Source organism: Pieris napi, chromosome 19 (genome assembly GCF_905475465.1).
Source record: "Pieris napi chromosome 19, ilPieNapi1.2, whole genome shotgun sequence".
NCBI classification, from domain to species: Eukaryota; Metazoa; Arthropoda; class Insecta; order Lepidoptera; family Pieridae; genus Pieris; species Pieris napi.
The window spans coordinates 9,272,902-9,292,172 of NC_062252.1; the positions used below are offsets into that span (position 1 = coordinate 9,272,902).

The following is a 19,271-nucleotide window of genomic DNA, read 5'->3' on the forward strand; positions in this document are numbered from 1 at the left end:
TTAAAAAAACCGTTTATTTATTTTAATACCATCTGATATATTTGCCATTGATTGAAAATACACAATAAGAAAACATTAACAGTACATTCGGTTAATATATAATAGTGAAGGTCATAGTATTATGTTAAAACGTTCTCAGGCGAGCAACCTAATATATCCACACCTAAAAGAAATTGCAACAATTTGTTAGTAGGCATTAATAATGTCATTAAAAATAACTCAAAATACAAAACTTTTATCTAATTGACGATAAAAGGGTAAAAAACTAAATTTGTTTTTTATCTTTTGTAATCTTGACTTTATATGAATTCATAAAACATCGCAGACGTCTATACACAAGATGGCTTATTATTATTAATACTACTATGGTAGTGAAGATAAGCAGTAGAAGCTTTAGTATAAATTCCACTTCATAGAACTCAAACCAGGTCAAATTAGCAGTCGCAGCTCGAAGGTGCTTTGCACCACCATGTCGCAACACGTATTCGGTCCACCATACCGCGCGATCTAATGCAGTCTGTGGTTGATCATTTAAAATATTTCGAAGCTTTAGTATGTTTTCTTTATAGCTGAAAATAGGAGAAAATTATTTCATTTTAATTGAAAGCATGCTCAGAAAAAAATCTTAGCTATGGCTACTTAAATTAAGAATACCTATATAATAATAACAATTATATTTAGAAGTTAGAGTTAGTAGAAGAAGAAATTGAAAAAAAAATAGATAGTAAACGCGAAACGAACACGCATTTGTCATTACTAAATTAATACCGAACCTAAAATTTAACCTTGCCATCAATAATTACATAATTATGATAATAATACTAGAGTCGCTGGCATATGTTAAACATAAAATAACTTAAATACCTTTTATCGCTGATAACTGTTTCGATAGCCTTTAATAGTTTTTCTCTCGTTATTGTTTCTATGTCGAGACCAATGCCAATTTTGAGATGTTCATAAAACTCCACATTGTACCATTGATCAGCCAGCATCGGTATCCCTATGAGTGGTACCCCAGAGTTGATAGCTTCATCGGTAGACTGTAGACCTCCTTGTGTGATAAATAGCTTTAAATTTGGATGACCTGTAATTAAAAATAATTATGTTCCAAACAATTTCTATTTATTTTAATACTAGAGACCCGGCGAACTTCGTTCAGCCTAACAGTCTAATAATATCGTGTTAACTTTAGTTTAACTAAAGATTAACTTAATTAAGGATTGCATTAAGGTGACATTGATACATTTTTTTTACAGAAATGTTTTATTGCTTGCCACTGCGAAACAAGGATGTTATTCGGTGTAAGAATAAAGCGGTAGTATATATTCTTTTATTTTGTCAACAGATGTCCCACATGCTGTTTGCATTTGTAAAATTAATTAATTTATTGTGACTCGATAACTCATCCGATATTTTATAACTTATTCTGCTACTTGGAGCAGATAAGAATCCACCAAAAAAGAGATAACTTACATCGGTCCAGCCGATCTTGAGTTGGTGTGTGTGAGTGTGTGTATTTAGATTAAAATTGAATAATATATTAAACTAATTTTATATATATTTAAGGCGAAATATTATCAAAGGTCTGCTTTAATATGGTTTACTTAGTGCTTTTGTTCGACTCAGAATCTTACCCTTAGAAAAGCCGAGTTCCAAAAATAGTCCATTAAGACATAAGGTCCTTAGGAACTCCGCTCAATTGGAAATTTTGACAAGACGAGACCTCTACCACAATTAATATTTCTATGGAGTTTTATTTCTACTGCTATACATAGAATTATTGTGTTAACGCATTTAATAATAACCATTAATTAGTTAGTTAATATCCTCATGAGTTAGTTTTTAGAACAAATAGCGTTCAGAAATTTAGAAATAATAATGCATTGACAATATAACTTGTCTCAATGTATAACTGTGCTATACTAAGACCTAGATGATTGTCACCTAGGTTGACGCCTACATTCATCTAAATCTGCGGCCTTCGGAACTCAAACAAAAAAGTATAAATTGAATGTGATATTGCATAACGGAGACAGCGTGAATAAGTAAATAATAATTTATACATAAAGTTAGCCTATACTTATGAACTTGTGATGAAGTTCACTTCAACTTCATTGCTTGTAATGGATACCAGGCGATGGTCAGATCCACAATTATGGATTCACAATTCCCTTTTGAAAATTTGTATTTTATTTTTTTCCTTATTTCCTATTTTTGTGCAACTAAATATATCCGTAGCAAGTGTTTGCAATAGTGTTTAGGGTGCGCAAAACACGCGTAAATGATGTTTCTCTAAGTAAGTTCGTCCGCGCCCGAGGCACTGCCAGCAATTGCGACCGATTACCCCGCCGAGTGTGGATATTTTGCACACGCAGCCCCAGTCTTTCCAACATTTCCATTTCCAACAAAAATTTAAATAGAAAGGAAGTGTAGAGGCCACTATATCTATAGATATATTAATATTATAACCAATTAAATAATTAAAGAAAGGCATGGAACTCGATCTAAAGTCAAAGTCATTTATTTAAATTAAGCCTATTAAAAAGGCACTTTCGAAAGTCAAAATTACAAGTTCAAAATATTGAAAAAAATGACTAGTTGCCCCTTCCAAAAGGTAGTTTCATATGGAGAAGAAAGGGCAAGTATCTCCATACTTACTCATTTAAAATAGTTTTTACAATATTTTGTATACATTGATTTGATAAATATGTATATGTGAAAACCATCTGGTGAGGACTTATGGTTTAAGTAGTTATATGAATAACCCTTAGTTATATAAGTCATTATTCAGAAATGAAATTGCGATATTAATATCTACCACACTACACCAATTCAAGCACTACTTATCGAAGCACTCGATTTATCAAATGCGTAATTTATGTAAGATAAGAAATGTTTAAAGTTTTTATATGCAATTGATTAACATAAACTATCTATCAATGAAAAAGCCGCAATTTATTTTAATTTGTGTAGTATTCTCGCACAAAAGTAAGGTGCGAGGTAAAGTAAGACCTGGTTTGAGTTCTATGAAGTGGAATTTATCACATTAAATTCGATTTATTTTATGGAGTTAATAAAACCTTACAAAGTTACTAATAGAATAATCTCAATTATAAGTCGCGCGCAACAGCTAGATAAATAACAATTTATTTAATATAAGCTATGCGCTTTTCAATCATTGCGCATGACAAGAGTTATCTGCGACAGGTAACATTTACAATTTAAAAAAAAATATCAATGTTCTACTTACGTAAGAGATCGGTTTGAGGTAACCATTTTGATATTTTAATATTTTTCGATATTCCAGGTAGTTCATCTTTTTCCCATTTCCATAAAACATTGTATGGCAATTTGGAGAATACATCGATTAACATATTTATTGTATCCGACTGCAACGTCGACGACTGTGCATTAGAACCCAAACTAAAGTATATTACACCGTTTTTGGAAGAATCCATATACTCTTGGATGGCCTGCAAATCAAGATATTACCAAAGGTAAAAAAATAAGAGTTGGAAAAGAATACAGATGCTGCTTAAAACATTAATCATGATTTCTGTTAGGGTAGGAAAAATTAATTTCTACCGTCATTTGTACTTAAATGACCCAAACAAATATTAGAAAGCTTAACTTAACAAACAATTAAATTTCTATTCACATACATTACTTTATACTTTTATACAAACACTTGTGCACTTAATTTAACAAATAGATAAATTAAAACGTTCAAAGTAAAATATTTTAACAAAATTGACAGCACAAAACCACAGATTCAAAACGAAAAGTTTGACATTTTATTACTGTTTGTCCTTGAAATATTATTAACATTAGTTAGTTGAAAGTTAGTCGAGAATGCAAATTAATAATTCATATTAAATCTCTTGCTCTATTTCGTATTTATTTAATTATAAGTAAAAATTAAGGAGCTTTTTGAAGTGAAAACTTCAGCGGCGTTGTACACTTTTTTGGATTGGGTAAATGTTAAACTCGCGTCAGGACACGTGGCCTGATCGAAAGTTCGTAAGACGGATGGAGAGTAGACAGCTGGCGCGGCGTATTTAATGTAATATAAATTATCATGTTTGTGTAAGATAGCGAAATAAATAAATATTGTATTCTACCACATGAATGATAGTACTTTTATACTGTTAATTAAAGCAATTCGTGCAAAATGATTCCCTACCCAAAATAAAATATCAAAAATGCACAACGTTAATATTCAAATTTTCACTTCCGCCGGCACTCCCGCAATACAACCCGTCAAATTTTACTTTCATTTAGTATATTTTAATAAACTTATTTCAAATTCAGGATTCCGGGGCGGGTAGTCATAACAGACACATCGTGTCCTCATAACATAATTAATTAAATATAGTTAAAAGTAGAAATATATCATAAATAGCAATAATAAGGCAATATTAGTGAATTGTCCATCTCTGGAAGTGATAGGTGCTTTGTGGAGTACGGAATATATACAAATAGTTCGACTTTTCAAAACTGATTTTGTGTTGGTGACTATAAATTGTGAACTAAAAAAAAAAAACTTTGTGTAAGTGAACTGAGATCCCAGATTGACAGTTTTTTCTGTCTAATACGTGTTTATTTTGGATCAACGACCGTTATTGTGAGTTGTTTAAATATAAAGTATAAGTACTGAAACGTACATTACTGTGAAGAGCATTTATTGCAGTGCAATTTTTACTGAGACACTTTTAAAGAGAGCATTTATTGTTGTGCAATTACGGAAATATATTTAATAATAATATAAAGTAACTAATCTAACTAATTGTCAATAGAGGGCAGTGTCCGCAAGATTAATGTAATAAATATTACATAGAAAAAAAAAAATCAACCGGTGATACCAACTACCAACCAGTGCTGCTAACTTAGTGTTGCCAACTAAAAATCGATTTTACACACACGTACTAACGCTAACTCACAGCCATGGAGAAACAGCTGGCACGTCTACTAGAAAAAATAATGGAAATTGACGAGAAGCTGAATAAAAACAAAAAGGATACTAGGGACGAATTTCGTGAGCAAACAACTGCCCTCACCAAAAGCCTTACCCAAAGTATGGCGTCGACAATAGAAGAAAAACTGAAACCGTTGGTAGAAGAGAATAAAATACTTAAAAACGACGTGGCAATTATGAAGAATAAGGTGCAAAATCTGGAGAGAGAAGTCAGAAAAAATAATTTAATACTCCACGGAGTAGAGGAAAACGAAAGCAATAATGCAGAACTCCTACAACTGGTCCTGAAGGTCCTTAACGAGGTGGGTAAAGATTGCGAGTTGGACAACTTTGATAAATGGGAAATAAGTGAAGCTCGTAGACTTGGCTCTAAAGTCGACCAGAAACGCAGGCCTATTCTCATAAAGTTTACTCTAGCATGGAGAAAAATAGAAATCTTAAAAAACAACAAAAGATTCCCTGCAAACATATACGTGTCTGAAGACTACCCCAAAGAAGTACTGCGGAAGAGAAAAGAATTAAAGTCCCTACAACAAGAAGAAAGAAAGAAAGGAAATCTGGCTCTCATCCGATATGATCGGCTCATAATAAAGGAAACAAACTCAACCAAGGCAACTGAGAAAAGGAAGCGCTCACCATCTAAAACACCAACGCAATCTGACTGCTATGAAGGTACAAGGCAGACGGAGCCAAAGAAAATGATTGTAACCAATGCATTTGAAAAAATGATACGCCACAGAACAAATTCTATTTCAGAAACATCTAACCAATAACAATTAGTACACAGCGGTCCCCGGAATCAAAACAAAAATAAAACCAAAGAACAAATACAAACAACCAACAAAATATACCTTTCCCCAAGCCGGACAGCGGTCTCCGTGGGGAAGCGCGACCGCAGCCCTCCAGCTGACCCTCGAGAGAGATCTCTGAAAATCACATTGGAGCAAACGAACCGGCCAAAACACAACCTACCAAATCCAAACCCACCAAAGCCCAACCTACCAAAGTCTAAGCAACGAAGTCAAATAAACACCAATATTTATATCGGCACGCTCAACGTAGTTACAATGTCACACAGATACCCAAATAGCACTGTAAGCGTTAATGCAATCAATGCTTAGTCTTATGATTCCATTGTGTTCCACGAATCAAAGTTATCATGTAAGGGGTTTTAGCTGTAAGATTATAATTATATTAAAGGGAGTCTAATATCGACCACCATAGTGATAGGGTCTAACATCGACCAACTTAGAATAAGAGTCTCATATCGACTATAAGTTAAGAATATTAAGTGTAATTTACTTAATAAAGTTTTCCTTTTTAAAAAAACCTTTGATAACCGTCGCGATTTGACTGGCGCAGCCGGTAGGATATCCGTCGTGATCCTGTGCCTGTGAAGACTTAAAATCAGTCTGAGTATAGGGTTGCGCGTGTGTTTTTACGCATTTAACGGATATTTTACGACCAAACAAATAAGTCATTATTGATCGCGTAATTCGACGGTTAAAGGTAAAAAGTGAAAGAAGCAGAAGCAGTTATAAATAGAAGAAATGGGTTGCAGACTTATGTGAGTAAACCTCTTCGCATTCCAACCTGTCCCATTTTATTTCCGTTTGACTGTGTATTGTGTAAAATAGATTTAAGTAATTATAAGTTGATAAAGATTTTAATTGAAATAAAAAGAAAATTATATTGAATTATTAAGTAAGTAAAGAATATAAATTTAAACTTTTTAATTAATTGTAATAAATATTTTTTCTTAAAAATGCAAGAAATACGCACTATTCCAACTGATATACTAAATATTATACCAAAGTTCGATGGGGAACAAAAACTATTAAATTTATTTTTAAATAAAAGTGAGTATGTCATTAGAGCCTTTAGGCCAGAACATCCGAATATAGCACAAGATATATACATATTTCATGTTATAACTAGCCGCCTTAGAGGTAAGGCAAGTCACTTGATTAGCGAGAGACAAGACATCAATAATTGGGAGGAGCTAAGAACAACTCTTATCCAACATTTCGGAGATCCTAGAACTGAAGAATGTATTTCGATTGAATTAGAAAATATTAAAATTAATCAAGGCGAGTCATATTTAAGCTTTTGTAATCGAATCCAAAGCGTCCGTAGCACATTATTTTCAAAAATTAATTTAATAGAGGACGAGAATATTAAGAACGCGAAGATGAATATATATAACCATACATGTTTAAATGTTTTCCTTTTCAATTTGCCCGAAGATATGATACGCGTTGTCCGATTACATAGATGTACAACTCTAGAAGACGCGCTTAGTGTAGTAATGGAAGAAGTAAATTTCCTTAACCAATATAAATCACGGAGTGTTAATAGACAAAAATATACTCAAAATATTAATGAAAAAAATAATTTAACACAAAATAATTTTCCACAAAATAATTTACCACAAAATAATTTATCACGAAATAATTTTTCACAAAATAATTTTAATAAGTTTAATCAATTACCCCAATACCAAAATAAGCCTCCAATGAATTTCAAATTTGGAATACAACCACAACAACAACCTCAAGGATTTAAACCTAATTTCTCTAATTTTAAATTCGGTACCAACCAAAAGCAAGGGTTATATAATCCTAATAATCCTAATAATTCACAATTTAAGTTTGGTGGTGGACCACCTCAATTTGGATACAGGCAATTCCCCCAAACAACGAATCAACAACAATTTAAATTTGGTATCCCACAAAATCATCAACCAAAACCGGTACATAGATATGATAACGATGTATCGATGCGAACGGCGCCTCAAGCTAAGCCAAATTTTATGACACCAAGAACATCAAATAATTTATTTTATACAAATTACATGAACGACGATATGAATAATTACACAGATTACGATCATGAAACATTTTATACACACGAAGATAATTATCCCTATGAATATTATAATGTAGATTCGAACGATTTTACTCCAGATAATTATTGCGAATTAGAACAAAATTCAGAAGAAGCTATTGACACCTCAGAACCTGAAAATTTTCATACACAAGCCTCAATAACCGACAAACCGAAGTAATACAATTAAATCATCACGGTACTTTAAAGTTGCCACATATTGAAATTCCCGAAATAAATAGTAAGTTTATGATAGACACAGGTAGTTCACGATCCTTTATAAGTCCTGAAATAGTTAATAAGTATTTGACAGAATTTAAATATTATGAGCCATTCGAAGTCGTGAGTACACACGCACAGAGTCACCATAACGAAGTAATTTATATACCTCTCTTTAAAACTTTTTGTAGTACAGATTATCATAAATTTTATATCTATAATGTGGATAGCGATTATGGCGGTTTAATAGGATCAGACCTATTAAAACAACTTGACGCTAATATAGACATGAAAAATCAAATTTTAAGAACTCGTGACACAGAAATACCAATTATTTATAGTCCACCTTTTGGCATTCATGTTGATGCACGATCTGAAACTCGTGTTAAGGTTCCTGTTAATCTTCCTAATGGACAAGCAATATTAAATTCAATTAATTTTGGTAAAGGTATAAGAACACCATCTGCTCTTGTAAAATGCGAAAACGGTTATGCTACCACTATAATACAGAATGCAACTGATAAAAACTATGAAATTAAATTCACTAAACCTCTAATAGTTACAAGTTACAATGAAGAAATAATTAATATAAATAATACTCAAACAATTCATGATTATAACATTGATAAAATTCTGAAACAAAATTTGTCAAAATTACGTTTTGAACACATGAATGAGGAAGAAAGAACTAAAATTTTTAATTTGTGTTTTGAATATAGAGATATTTTTTACAGCGAGCATATACCATTAAGTTTTTCTAATCAAGTTAAGCATAAAATTCGTACAACTAATGAAGACCCAATTTACGTAAAACCTTATCGTCAATCTCCAGCCGAAGCTGTTGAAATTAGGAATCAAATAGATAAACTTTTAAAAGATAATGTAATACAAGAATCTAATTCTCCATGGTGTGCACCTGTACACCTCGTACCAAAAAAAATTGACGCTAGTGGTGAAAAGAAGTTTAGGATGGTTGTTGACTATAGAAGACTGAATGACATTACAATAGACGATAAATATCCATTACCTAATATAACTGACCTCTTTGACAAACTAGGTAAAAGCTGTTACTTCTCAGTACTTGATTTGGCTAGTGGTTATCACCAACTGGAAATAGAAAAAGAAGACCAACCTAAAACTGCCTTTTCAACTCAATTCAACTCCTTACAAACGTTGTGTAAAAAAAAAAACATGGCGATTAAAAAGAGTGGCGGAGAGTTTATTGCCAGTTCTTCTCTTCCGTTCTACGCCCTTGATTTGAGAACTGGCAGTAAATGTAAAATTAGAAGCATTAATATTTATTTCTTTAATGACGAATCACAAGTGTACATTGTGTTACCTACGTGAATAAATGATTTTTGAATTTGAATTTGAATTTGAATTTGGACACTATGAGTTCCTTCGAATGCCGTTTGGGTTAAAGACCGCACCAGCGACATTCCAACGAGCAATGGACAATATTCTTAGAGGACTGCAGGGCATACATTGCTTAATTTACTTAGATGATATAATTATCTTTTCATCTAGCCTCGACGAACACCTAATAAAACTAAAACTAGTATTCGACAGACTTAGAAAGACCAACCTTAAAGTCCAACTCGATAAATCGGAATTCCTTTGCAAAGAAACAAATTACTTAGGACATACAATTACACCTGACGGACTAAAACCAAATACCGACAAAATAGACGCTATACTTAATTACCCAGTACCAAAAACTACGACAGAAATTAAGAGCTTTCTCGGACTTATTGGTTATTATCGAAAATTTATAAAAGACTTCTCAAAGATTACACAACCCATGACAGCATGTCTAAAAAAGAACAGTAAAATTGTAATTAATGAAAATTATTTAAAATCATTTGAAAAATGCAAAGAACTTCTTGTTAATGCACCATTACTTCAATATCCCGACTTTACAAAGCCTTTTATTTTGACAACTGACGCATCTGACTATGCACTTGGAGCTGTACTCTCGCAGGGCCAAGTAGGCAGTGATAAACCAATAGCATATGCTAGTAGAACTTTGAATGACACAGAAAAACGTTACAGTACTATAGAAAAAGAGTTATTAGCGATAGTATGGGCAGTTAAACACTTTCGTCCGTACCTATATGGAACAAAATTTACAATTTATACAGACCATAGACCATTAGCTTGGCTAGATTCTCTTAAAGAACCAAATAGTAAATTGACTAGATATAAACTCAGATTAGCTGAATACAACTTTAAAGTCATTCATAAGAATGGAAAGCAAAACACCAATGCTGATGCTCTCTCACGTATTAAATTAAATGCTTTAGGTAAAAACGATAAAGATAATCAATCAATGGTAGTTAATGTAGATAACTCTGATAGAAATCTTGATGACTATATTCAAGAATTAACCGATTCAATAACACGATTAGGACAAAACAACCAAAGTAAAGAACCTGAAAATGACAACAGTAACTCTATGTCTTTTTCTGAAGCATCTAGGACTATTCCATCTCGAGTTAATTCCAGGTCATCATCACGTACATTAACAATAAACTCTAGTACAGATACAGCACATTCTGCTGAAGATATGGATACTGATGGCATTCCCATACTTTACGAAGCTATAGATACAAAACCAAACCAAATATTAATATACCCATGGTTTAAAAATGAACTTTCAGTTAAAATTCGTTCACATCCCAAGCAAAAGATTTTAGAGGTTCACTTACCCCTAGATAATTCCGAGTTAATAAAAAAATTTCTTAAAGAATATATTAGACCCAAAATTAAATACTTTATCTATTACGAAAATAAAGCACACCGACAATTATTCACACAAGTATTAATTTCATTATTTAGAAAAGAAACCGTAAAGCTTTATGAATGCACTGAAAGAGTAATTAATGTCACTGACGAAAAAGAACAAGAGGAAATAGTAATGAAGTATCACGTAGGCAAAACCTGTCACCGAGGTATTAAAGAAACAATTTCTCATTTAAAACGAGTTTATTTTTGGACAAATTTAGAAGAAACCGTAACCAGTTTAATAAATTCATGCGACACTTGTAAACGTATGAAATACGATCGTAGACCATTTAAACCTCAATTACAACTTACACAAACTCAATCAAGACCTTTTCAAGAATTATTTATAGATTTATTCTCCATAGAAGGAAAATATTACTTAACCATATTAGACGCATTTAGTAAGTTAGCACAAGCTTTTGAAATCCCAGATAGATCGACACCTGAGGTAGTCAGGGCACTTATAAAGTATTTTTCATTCTACGGCGTACCTACTAAAATCAGTTCAGACCCTGGTTCTGAATTCAATAATAAACTCATGAAAGACTTAATGACATTATATAAAATAGACATTCACATAGGCACCCCTAACAATCCAAACTCAATGGGATTAATAGAACGATTCCATTCCACAATTTTAGAAATATATAGACTTGCGAAATATGAACATAAATTCACAGATGCTACATCAGTGATGACTTATGCTATAATGGCTTACAATCAAACAATCCATTCAGTAACAGGTCTCACTCCGTTTGAAGTAGTATTTGGTCACACGGAAAATAACAATCAATTTAATTTAAATTTTGATAAAGAATATACTCAACAACTAGTTAGGGATCATGCAAAAAGAACTCACTACTTATACAAATACTTAACCGATAAAATAGGAACTAGGAAAGAAAAAGTTCAACAAAGTAGAGTAGGAGAAACTAATTTTGATTTAAATGAAGGTGATAATGTTTTTATTAAAGGCATAAATCGACGTAGAAGCAAGGATAAGCCCAGGTATGAAAAAGCAAAAGTTAAGGGTAAAATAAAAAGAAATGTAGTATTGGTAGAAACTAGCACAAAAGATAAAAATGTTCCAATAAAAGACATAAAACGTCCCCCACAGGTTCGTCCTGCTAGTGACCCAAGCAGTAACGATCCGGGCCCTTCAACTTCAAAAGGTTGAGAAGAATCCAGGCGTTCTCCCTCTTAGAGAAGGAACCGCTATGATTACGTATGATAAGTGGATAGTAATTAAGACATTAGATATTAAACTTATTAAGGAAGAATTAGAATTTAATATGCATAGGTATATAGAACTAAATAGAAAAGTAGAATTACAGTTAAATACCAGTAGCTCTTCGTTAATATACTTCAATGATGTTAAGCTTCAAGTTAATTATATGTTAAATATCACATTAAACAAATATTCAGAAATTGTACCAATTAACAGACAGAAAAGAGGACTCATTAATCCTTTGGGATCTCTAGTTAAAATGATAACAGGAAATTTGGATTACGATGATGCTATTAAATATGACAACTTAATAAAAAATGTAAAATCTCGTGAACATTCTCTGGAAAAGAAAACTACTGTTATATCCGAAATGATAAGACTTGTTGCAAACTCTACTATAAATATTACAAACAATCTCGAACAATTAAGTGATGCAATTAATAAAATTAATAAAAATATTAAAGACATTTCAATTATTTCACATGTTAACCAAATAACACATATCTATAATTCCTTCTTACATAATTTTCAAATAATTTACACAAAATTGACCGAGATTGAAAACATTTTAGCATTCAGTAGAATGGGCGTATTACATCAATCTATAATTAATAGTAATGAACTCATTAATGTACTTAGAATCATAGAGAAAACAGATAAGCTGATATTTAAAGTAATTCCTGAAAATATTGTAAGAATTGAACAGTCCATGACATTGAAATCGTATTTTAAGAACAATGTTATTACTTTAGTATTAGAAATACCCTTAGTTAAGAAAGAAACTTATTTTTATTATAAAATTGTACCCTTACCTATCACCCAACCTGAAACAAACCTTACCTTAATAATATTACCCAAGTATCCTTACCTTATTGCGAAGGGGTTGAAAGCGAAATCGCTGTCGACACCATGTAAGAATATAGAAGAAGAAATATACCTCTGTGATGAGCTGCAGACCATGGTACCTGTTGAAGACACTTGTATCCTGGACCTGATGAAATATTCTCACAACGTCTCTTGCAAACAAATTCCAATAGAATTCGAAGAAATTAAAGTGGAACTTTTACAGATTAACCGATGGATAATCTACTCTAAATCACCTGTTGATCTGGTTAGAACCTGTGATAATGAAATTTTACATTACACTCTCATAAATACTTACTTATTAACCATTGAAGATAAATGCCAATGTAACATTGCAAATCACAATTTAAGAATACATAGCAGTAACGGTGAGAAGCTTATATCTCAAAAGCTGCCGCTAGTAAATTTACCTGAAAATTTGAAGATCAGTATCCAGAGCAACATTAATCCTGTTAAGCTGAATGGGGTTGATTTAACCAATTTAAAAGTATTATCATACGCCCTACAAAACAGTGAAAATCAAAGTGATAGTGTAGTGAAAACCAATAGTGTCAGTTTAGGGACAATAATTCTATATGTAATGTTAATTTTAAGTCTTATATCCTTTCTGGCATACAAAAAGATAAAAACATGTATAATATTTCAAGGCCGAAACCATCCTCCGAAAAATTGTTCTTCAGATGATTTCGAGCTTAAGGAGGGAAAAGTTACAATGTCACACAGATACCCAAATAGCACTGTAAGCGTTAATGCAATCAATGCTTAGTCTTATGATTCCATTGTGTTCCACGAATCAAAGTTATCATGTAAGGGGTTTTAGCTGTAAGATTATAATTATATTAAAGGGAGTCTAATATCGACCACCATAGTGATAGGGTCTAACATCGACCAACTTAGAATAAGAGTCTCATATCGACTATAAGTTAAGAATATTAAGTGTAATTTACTTAATAAAGTTTTCCTTTTTAAAAAAACCTTTGATAACCGTCGCGATTTGACTACGTACTAACACTAAAAACATGCGATCGACTTATGGAACTGGAAGAGGCGCTCAAGAACATTAAATGGAACATTCTAGGCCTTAGCGAAGTCAGAAGACTAGGAACAGAAATCACTGAACATGACGACTACATTCTATATTCTATTGGAGAGACAAAAGGACACTACGGAGTAGGCTTCATGGTCAGAAAGGAACTCAAGAACAGCATACTAGAATTCACAGGCATCTCAGAAAGAATAGCAATCCTAAAAATAAAGATAACAGGCTACAGAGAACACTGGACCTTGATACAAGTGTATGCACCAACAGAACAAGCAGAAGAAGCCACAAAAGACTCATTCTATCATCAACTATCCAAAACAATAGATGTAACAGAAAAAAACTTAATAATTATGGGAGACTTCAATGGGAAAATTGGCAAGCAAAGATCAGGAGAAGAAAATATCATCGGCGAATACACCATAGGAAAGAGAAATAATAACGGAGAACGACTAGTAAATCTGAGTCACGAAAACAACCTGGCTATCCTCAACACATTCTTTAAGAAAAAACCAAGCAAAAAATGGACCTGGAAGTCACCAGACGGTAGCTACCATAACGAAATCGATTTCATAACAAGCAATCAACCCAAAGCTTTCAAAGACGTAAAGGTAATCAACCAGTTCAACTTCTACACCAACCACCGAATGGTCAGAGCAACCTTACACTCCAAAAACCAGGTTAAATCTAGGCAACGCTACAAACAAGTGCTACCTTCTGAGGAATACACCCTTACTACCAAATTAGACGCAAACCATCTGCTAGAATCGCCGAACGCAATGCAGGAAAGACACAATAAAGAAATAAACAGAATGTATCAAGCTAAAAAACCAAAACAACAGACGAAGGAAATATTAAGCACACAGACCAAACAACTAATTTCGGAAAGAAAAGAATTATTCAAGAACAAAAAGGATAAAGACATATTAAAAGAAATAACAAGGATCAGCAAAGAAATTAACAAGAGTATAAAAAAGGATAAAGCAAAAAAAACAATGGACTGCATAATAAATCATATTACTAAAACAGGAGGAATAAGGAAAGCCCTAAAAGAACTACAACCACCTAAACAATGGATACCAAGACTCAAAAAACAGGACAAAAACTTAGTTACAAATAGAAAAACAATACTAGATACTGCAACATCCTTCTTTAAAGAACTGTACTCATGTAACAACAATTCCGAAACATATGCCAACCCTGACCCAGAACACGAAGATCCTATCCCACCTGTTTTAGAAAGGGAAGTCGAATATGCAATCCTGACACAGAAAAATGAAAAATCCCCTGGCCCCGACAACATAACAAATGAGACAATCAAAATTGCACTTCCGGACACACTAACAACATTAACAAACCTATTCAATGAAATATTAGATACTGAATACATACCTACACAATGGACACAAAGCACAATAATCCTAATCCACAAGAAAGGAGACAAAGAAGACCTTAGCAACTATCGTCCTATCAGTCTTATGTCCAACGTGTATAAAGTCTTTGCAAAAATCATTCTCAACCGCTTCACCAAACAACTTGACGAACAACAACCTATCGAGCAAGCCGGATTTCGGTCTGGATTCTCCACAATAGACCACATGCACACCTTGAAGCAAATTGTCGAAAAGTGCCAGGAATATGGATATCCCCTGTATCTGGCTTTTGTCGACTACAGCAAAGCTTTCGACTCTTTGGAGCACCCATGCATTTGGAGAGCGCTAAAAAACCAAGGCATTGAAGGGAAATACATTAGACTCATCGGAAATGTCTACAGCCAGTGCTCGGCCAGGGTGAAGCTGGAGATGCTGGGAGAATCATTCCCACTCAAAAAAGGAGTCAGACAGGGAGACCCTCTTTCGCCTAAGCTCTTTACTAGTGTGTTGGAAGAAGTCTTCAGAAACCTATATTGGGAAGATTGCGGTATAAACATAGATGGAGAAAGGATCAACCATTTGAGATTTGCAGATGACATTGTGCTCATAACTGACAACCCGGGAACACTACAAACTATGATCGAAGAACTGGCAACCAAAAGCAAAGAAGTGGGTTTAACAATGAACAAATCAAAAACAAAAGCCATGACAAACAGAACACCAGATACTATTATCCTAGAGAACGAAAACCTAGAATATGTGACAACCTACATATACTTGGGACAACTCATCTCCATGACAGAACAAGCCCATCAGGAAATAGAGAGAAGAACCTCAAATGCCTGGAAAAGATTCTGGTCATTAAAACACATCCTAAAGAATAAAGATTACCCACTTAGGATCAAAAGGAGCATCTTCAACACCTGTATCTTACCTATCCTAACGTACGGCTGCGAAACTTGGACCACTAAGCAAGTCACAAGTCAAAAGCTTGTGACTTGCCAGAGAAGTATGGAAAGGAGCATACTAGGGTACACACGGAATGATAGGAAAAGAGCTGTAGATCTCCGAAGGATCACCAACTGGGAAGATGCAATGACCAGAGCCAAAAGGCTTAAATGGAGATGGACAGGACACCTGCTCAGAGGCCAGAGAGCAAAATGGTCGAAAAAAGTCACCCAATGGACACCTCGCTACAACACCAAGCGAAAGAGAGGAAGACCATGTGCCCGGTGGGCTGACGACTTTAAAAAAGCCACCGGTGCCACTAAGCTCTGTGGCAAAGACTTGCCAGGGATAGGAAGGAATGGAAACAGTTGGAGGAGGTCTTTGTGCCACAAAGGCAAGCTATACAAGAGGACAGCTGTGCTTGTTAAACTTTTTTTATTTTTTTATATACATTTATATTTTGTTCTCTTGTATTAGTTAAAAATAAAGGCTTTGAATCTTGAATCTTGATTTCAGAACTATGGTTGAATAATCTTATTGAATTGAATGACTTTATTTACCATGTACATACAACAATTGTACACTTTGCAACTCACCATTAATTTTTTTACAGTTGATTTTTGTCTTAAGTTTTTTTAGTCCAATTTATTTCAAAACTTATCACAGTTCCATAAAATTATTGTAGCTTTTTCTATGAAAAGTTCTCTAAAAACATATTTCTGACATATACGTTAGACACATATATATGATCTAACGTGGCAACTTTGGGGCATTGCATAAAAAGTAACTAGAATTTGGCTTCGTCAAACTTTGTCAAAATTTTGATAGATTAGTATTAGCAAATATAAAAAAATGTAAGTACCTGAGGTAGAAGCTTTTCTTGATTCTTATGAATTCCCCAAATTGATATAACATTGGGTGGAAGTGGTTGATTGTTCGTCCATATAGGATGAATATTTAAAAAAAGCATATCTATATTGTTATTCAGTTCTTTATACGAAGGTACGTTACTACCAAAGTATTTACTAAGTGCTTCATGCTCACTCGTTTCACTCATATGCCAATGATATGTAATCCAATAATGCACGTACAATTCGTATAACTTTTCCCAAAACGTCAGATTGAAAACCCTCTGGCGCATAATTATTGGGAATAAAACTGGATGTGTAAGCGCACCAATAACTTCGTCATTTCCTAACATGAAGCCAAATGAACTTATCTGGATAACAGGTACTTTAAATTTGTGAGAATACATTAATGCTGGACGTACACATGCCTCGATTATTAGCAAATCAAATTTACTATCACCGTTAAGCAAAGCTTGTATTTCTTCCGTATTGACTTGTAATTCGAGGATTTCCTTTAGAAATTCTTCCATATTCTTGACTATTTTAAAAACACCGGTTTTTTTACCAAATCCTGTATCACGTTCTTCGAGTCCATCTCTCCAAGCATGGTATGAAATATCATGGACATCCATTTCAGTTAAGTTTTTTGGTCTATTTTCCTCAGTAAATACTGGGTCTGCTGTGATGACTATAACTTCGTGACCCCTTCGTGCTAATTCTTGTGTAAGAGGTCGAAATACTACTTGATGACTTATTGATGGTGTGGGAAAAACCGCCAAAATTCTTGCTGCATTTATTTGAGAAAATAAAAATATAATACTTAATAAAACTGTTGACTTAATCATCGTATACAAAGCTACCAGTTAGAAAATTGCACAATATACTGACTGATATTATAAATGTACACTTTAAATAGGATTGTACTTAAGATATAAGTTATATATGTCCGTACATATTATCATACAGACTACTTTAAATAAGGTTTATGTTGCAGGCAAATCTCGTCAGTGTTACGTAGTCTTAACTATAAAATCGGTCGCTATCAAACAGAAACGCGTCAAAGATACGACTGTTGTTATTTTGAAATAAGAATATCGATAAACAATACCTTGTTATCTATGTCGAGTTATTATTATCAAACAGACAAATAAATCTGAAGCATTTACCAAAACGGTTGTACTACCACTGGATATACATAATATACGTATCCTCTTATTTGACAATCCAAAGTATATTTTGACAATAAAAGTTTTATTTTAATTGAACAAATATACAATTTTTACAATTTTCTTTACCTACATAGTAGTACCTCAGTATGTTTTTTTATATTTTTCGCAAGAAATTGGCCCACCTCCCTTCGAGAACTTGAGCCATCTGGTCTTTTGCCAAAGCTATCCAAGGGAATTCCTGTCAGCTCTCTATTCCATCACTGCACAGGGAGGATGACACACAAGCCGATACCGCGAAGGAGAAAGCGTCGCTTCTAGGCTGTCTCTTTGCGTCGAACTCCACTTTTGATGACCAAGGGAAGGAACCACCGACATAAGTGCGGTGTGATACTATGCCTGAAGTAATATTCCGGCAACGTGCCATCCGCAAAGCTTTATCCTCCTTGGACATCCATAAGTCAAGCTGGCCTGATGGCATCCCCCCAATTGTGCTCCGTACTTTTGCGCCTGAGTTGGCTCCGGTCCTAACGCACCTTTTCCGGTACCTACACTTGATCGGCACTGTTCCAAGTCCTGGAAGACCGCTTCGATCACTGAAGTATTTCTGAACCAATTCAACTTAGGGTCCTTCAAGAAAAGAGCGTACCAATTCTTAAAAGACTGGCAGCGCGCTTGTGAGCCTACTGGCAGTGCGAGTGTCCATGAGCCGCGGTATCACTTAACATCAGATGAGCGTCCTGCCAGTCTGCCTTTCCTCTAACATAAAACAAAATAATTATCACTGAATAAATTCAAAGTTCTCGTTAAACGTAAATTAATAAACAAAGATTTTTATAAATTTGAAGAATATTTAAATGATCCTAATCCTTGGGATTGATTTGCTCCAGTTCAAATAATTTCTATGACTTAAAACTTAGCGATTAAAAAGAGTGGCGGAG

General features: G+C 33.6%; 2 protein-coding genes across 2 annotated transcripts in view; both read right to left on the reverse strand.

Annotated features, from left to right (window-relative positions):
- LOC125059104 (UDP-glycosyltransferase UGT5-like) overlaps nucleotides 1-19,271 on the reverse strand; it is a 34,585-nt gene that overhangs the window by 8,682 nt on the left and 6,632 nt on the right. The window lies entirely within an intron of this gene.
- LOC125059097 (UDP-glycosyltransferase UGT5-like) lies at nucleotides 13-18,030 on the reverse strand. The gene is made up of 4 exons (XM_047663306.1): nucleotides 17,179-18,030; nucleotides 3,251-3,473; nucleotides 865-1,084; nucleotides 13-569 (listed from the first exon to the last, which is right to left on the reverse strand). The coding sequence occupies exons 1-4, from the start codon at nucleotides 18,007-18,009 to the stop codon at nucleotides 266-268; spliced, it is 1,578 nt and encodes a 525-aa protein (XP_047519262.1). The 5' UTR covers nucleotides 18,010-18,030; the 3' UTR covers nucleotides 13-265.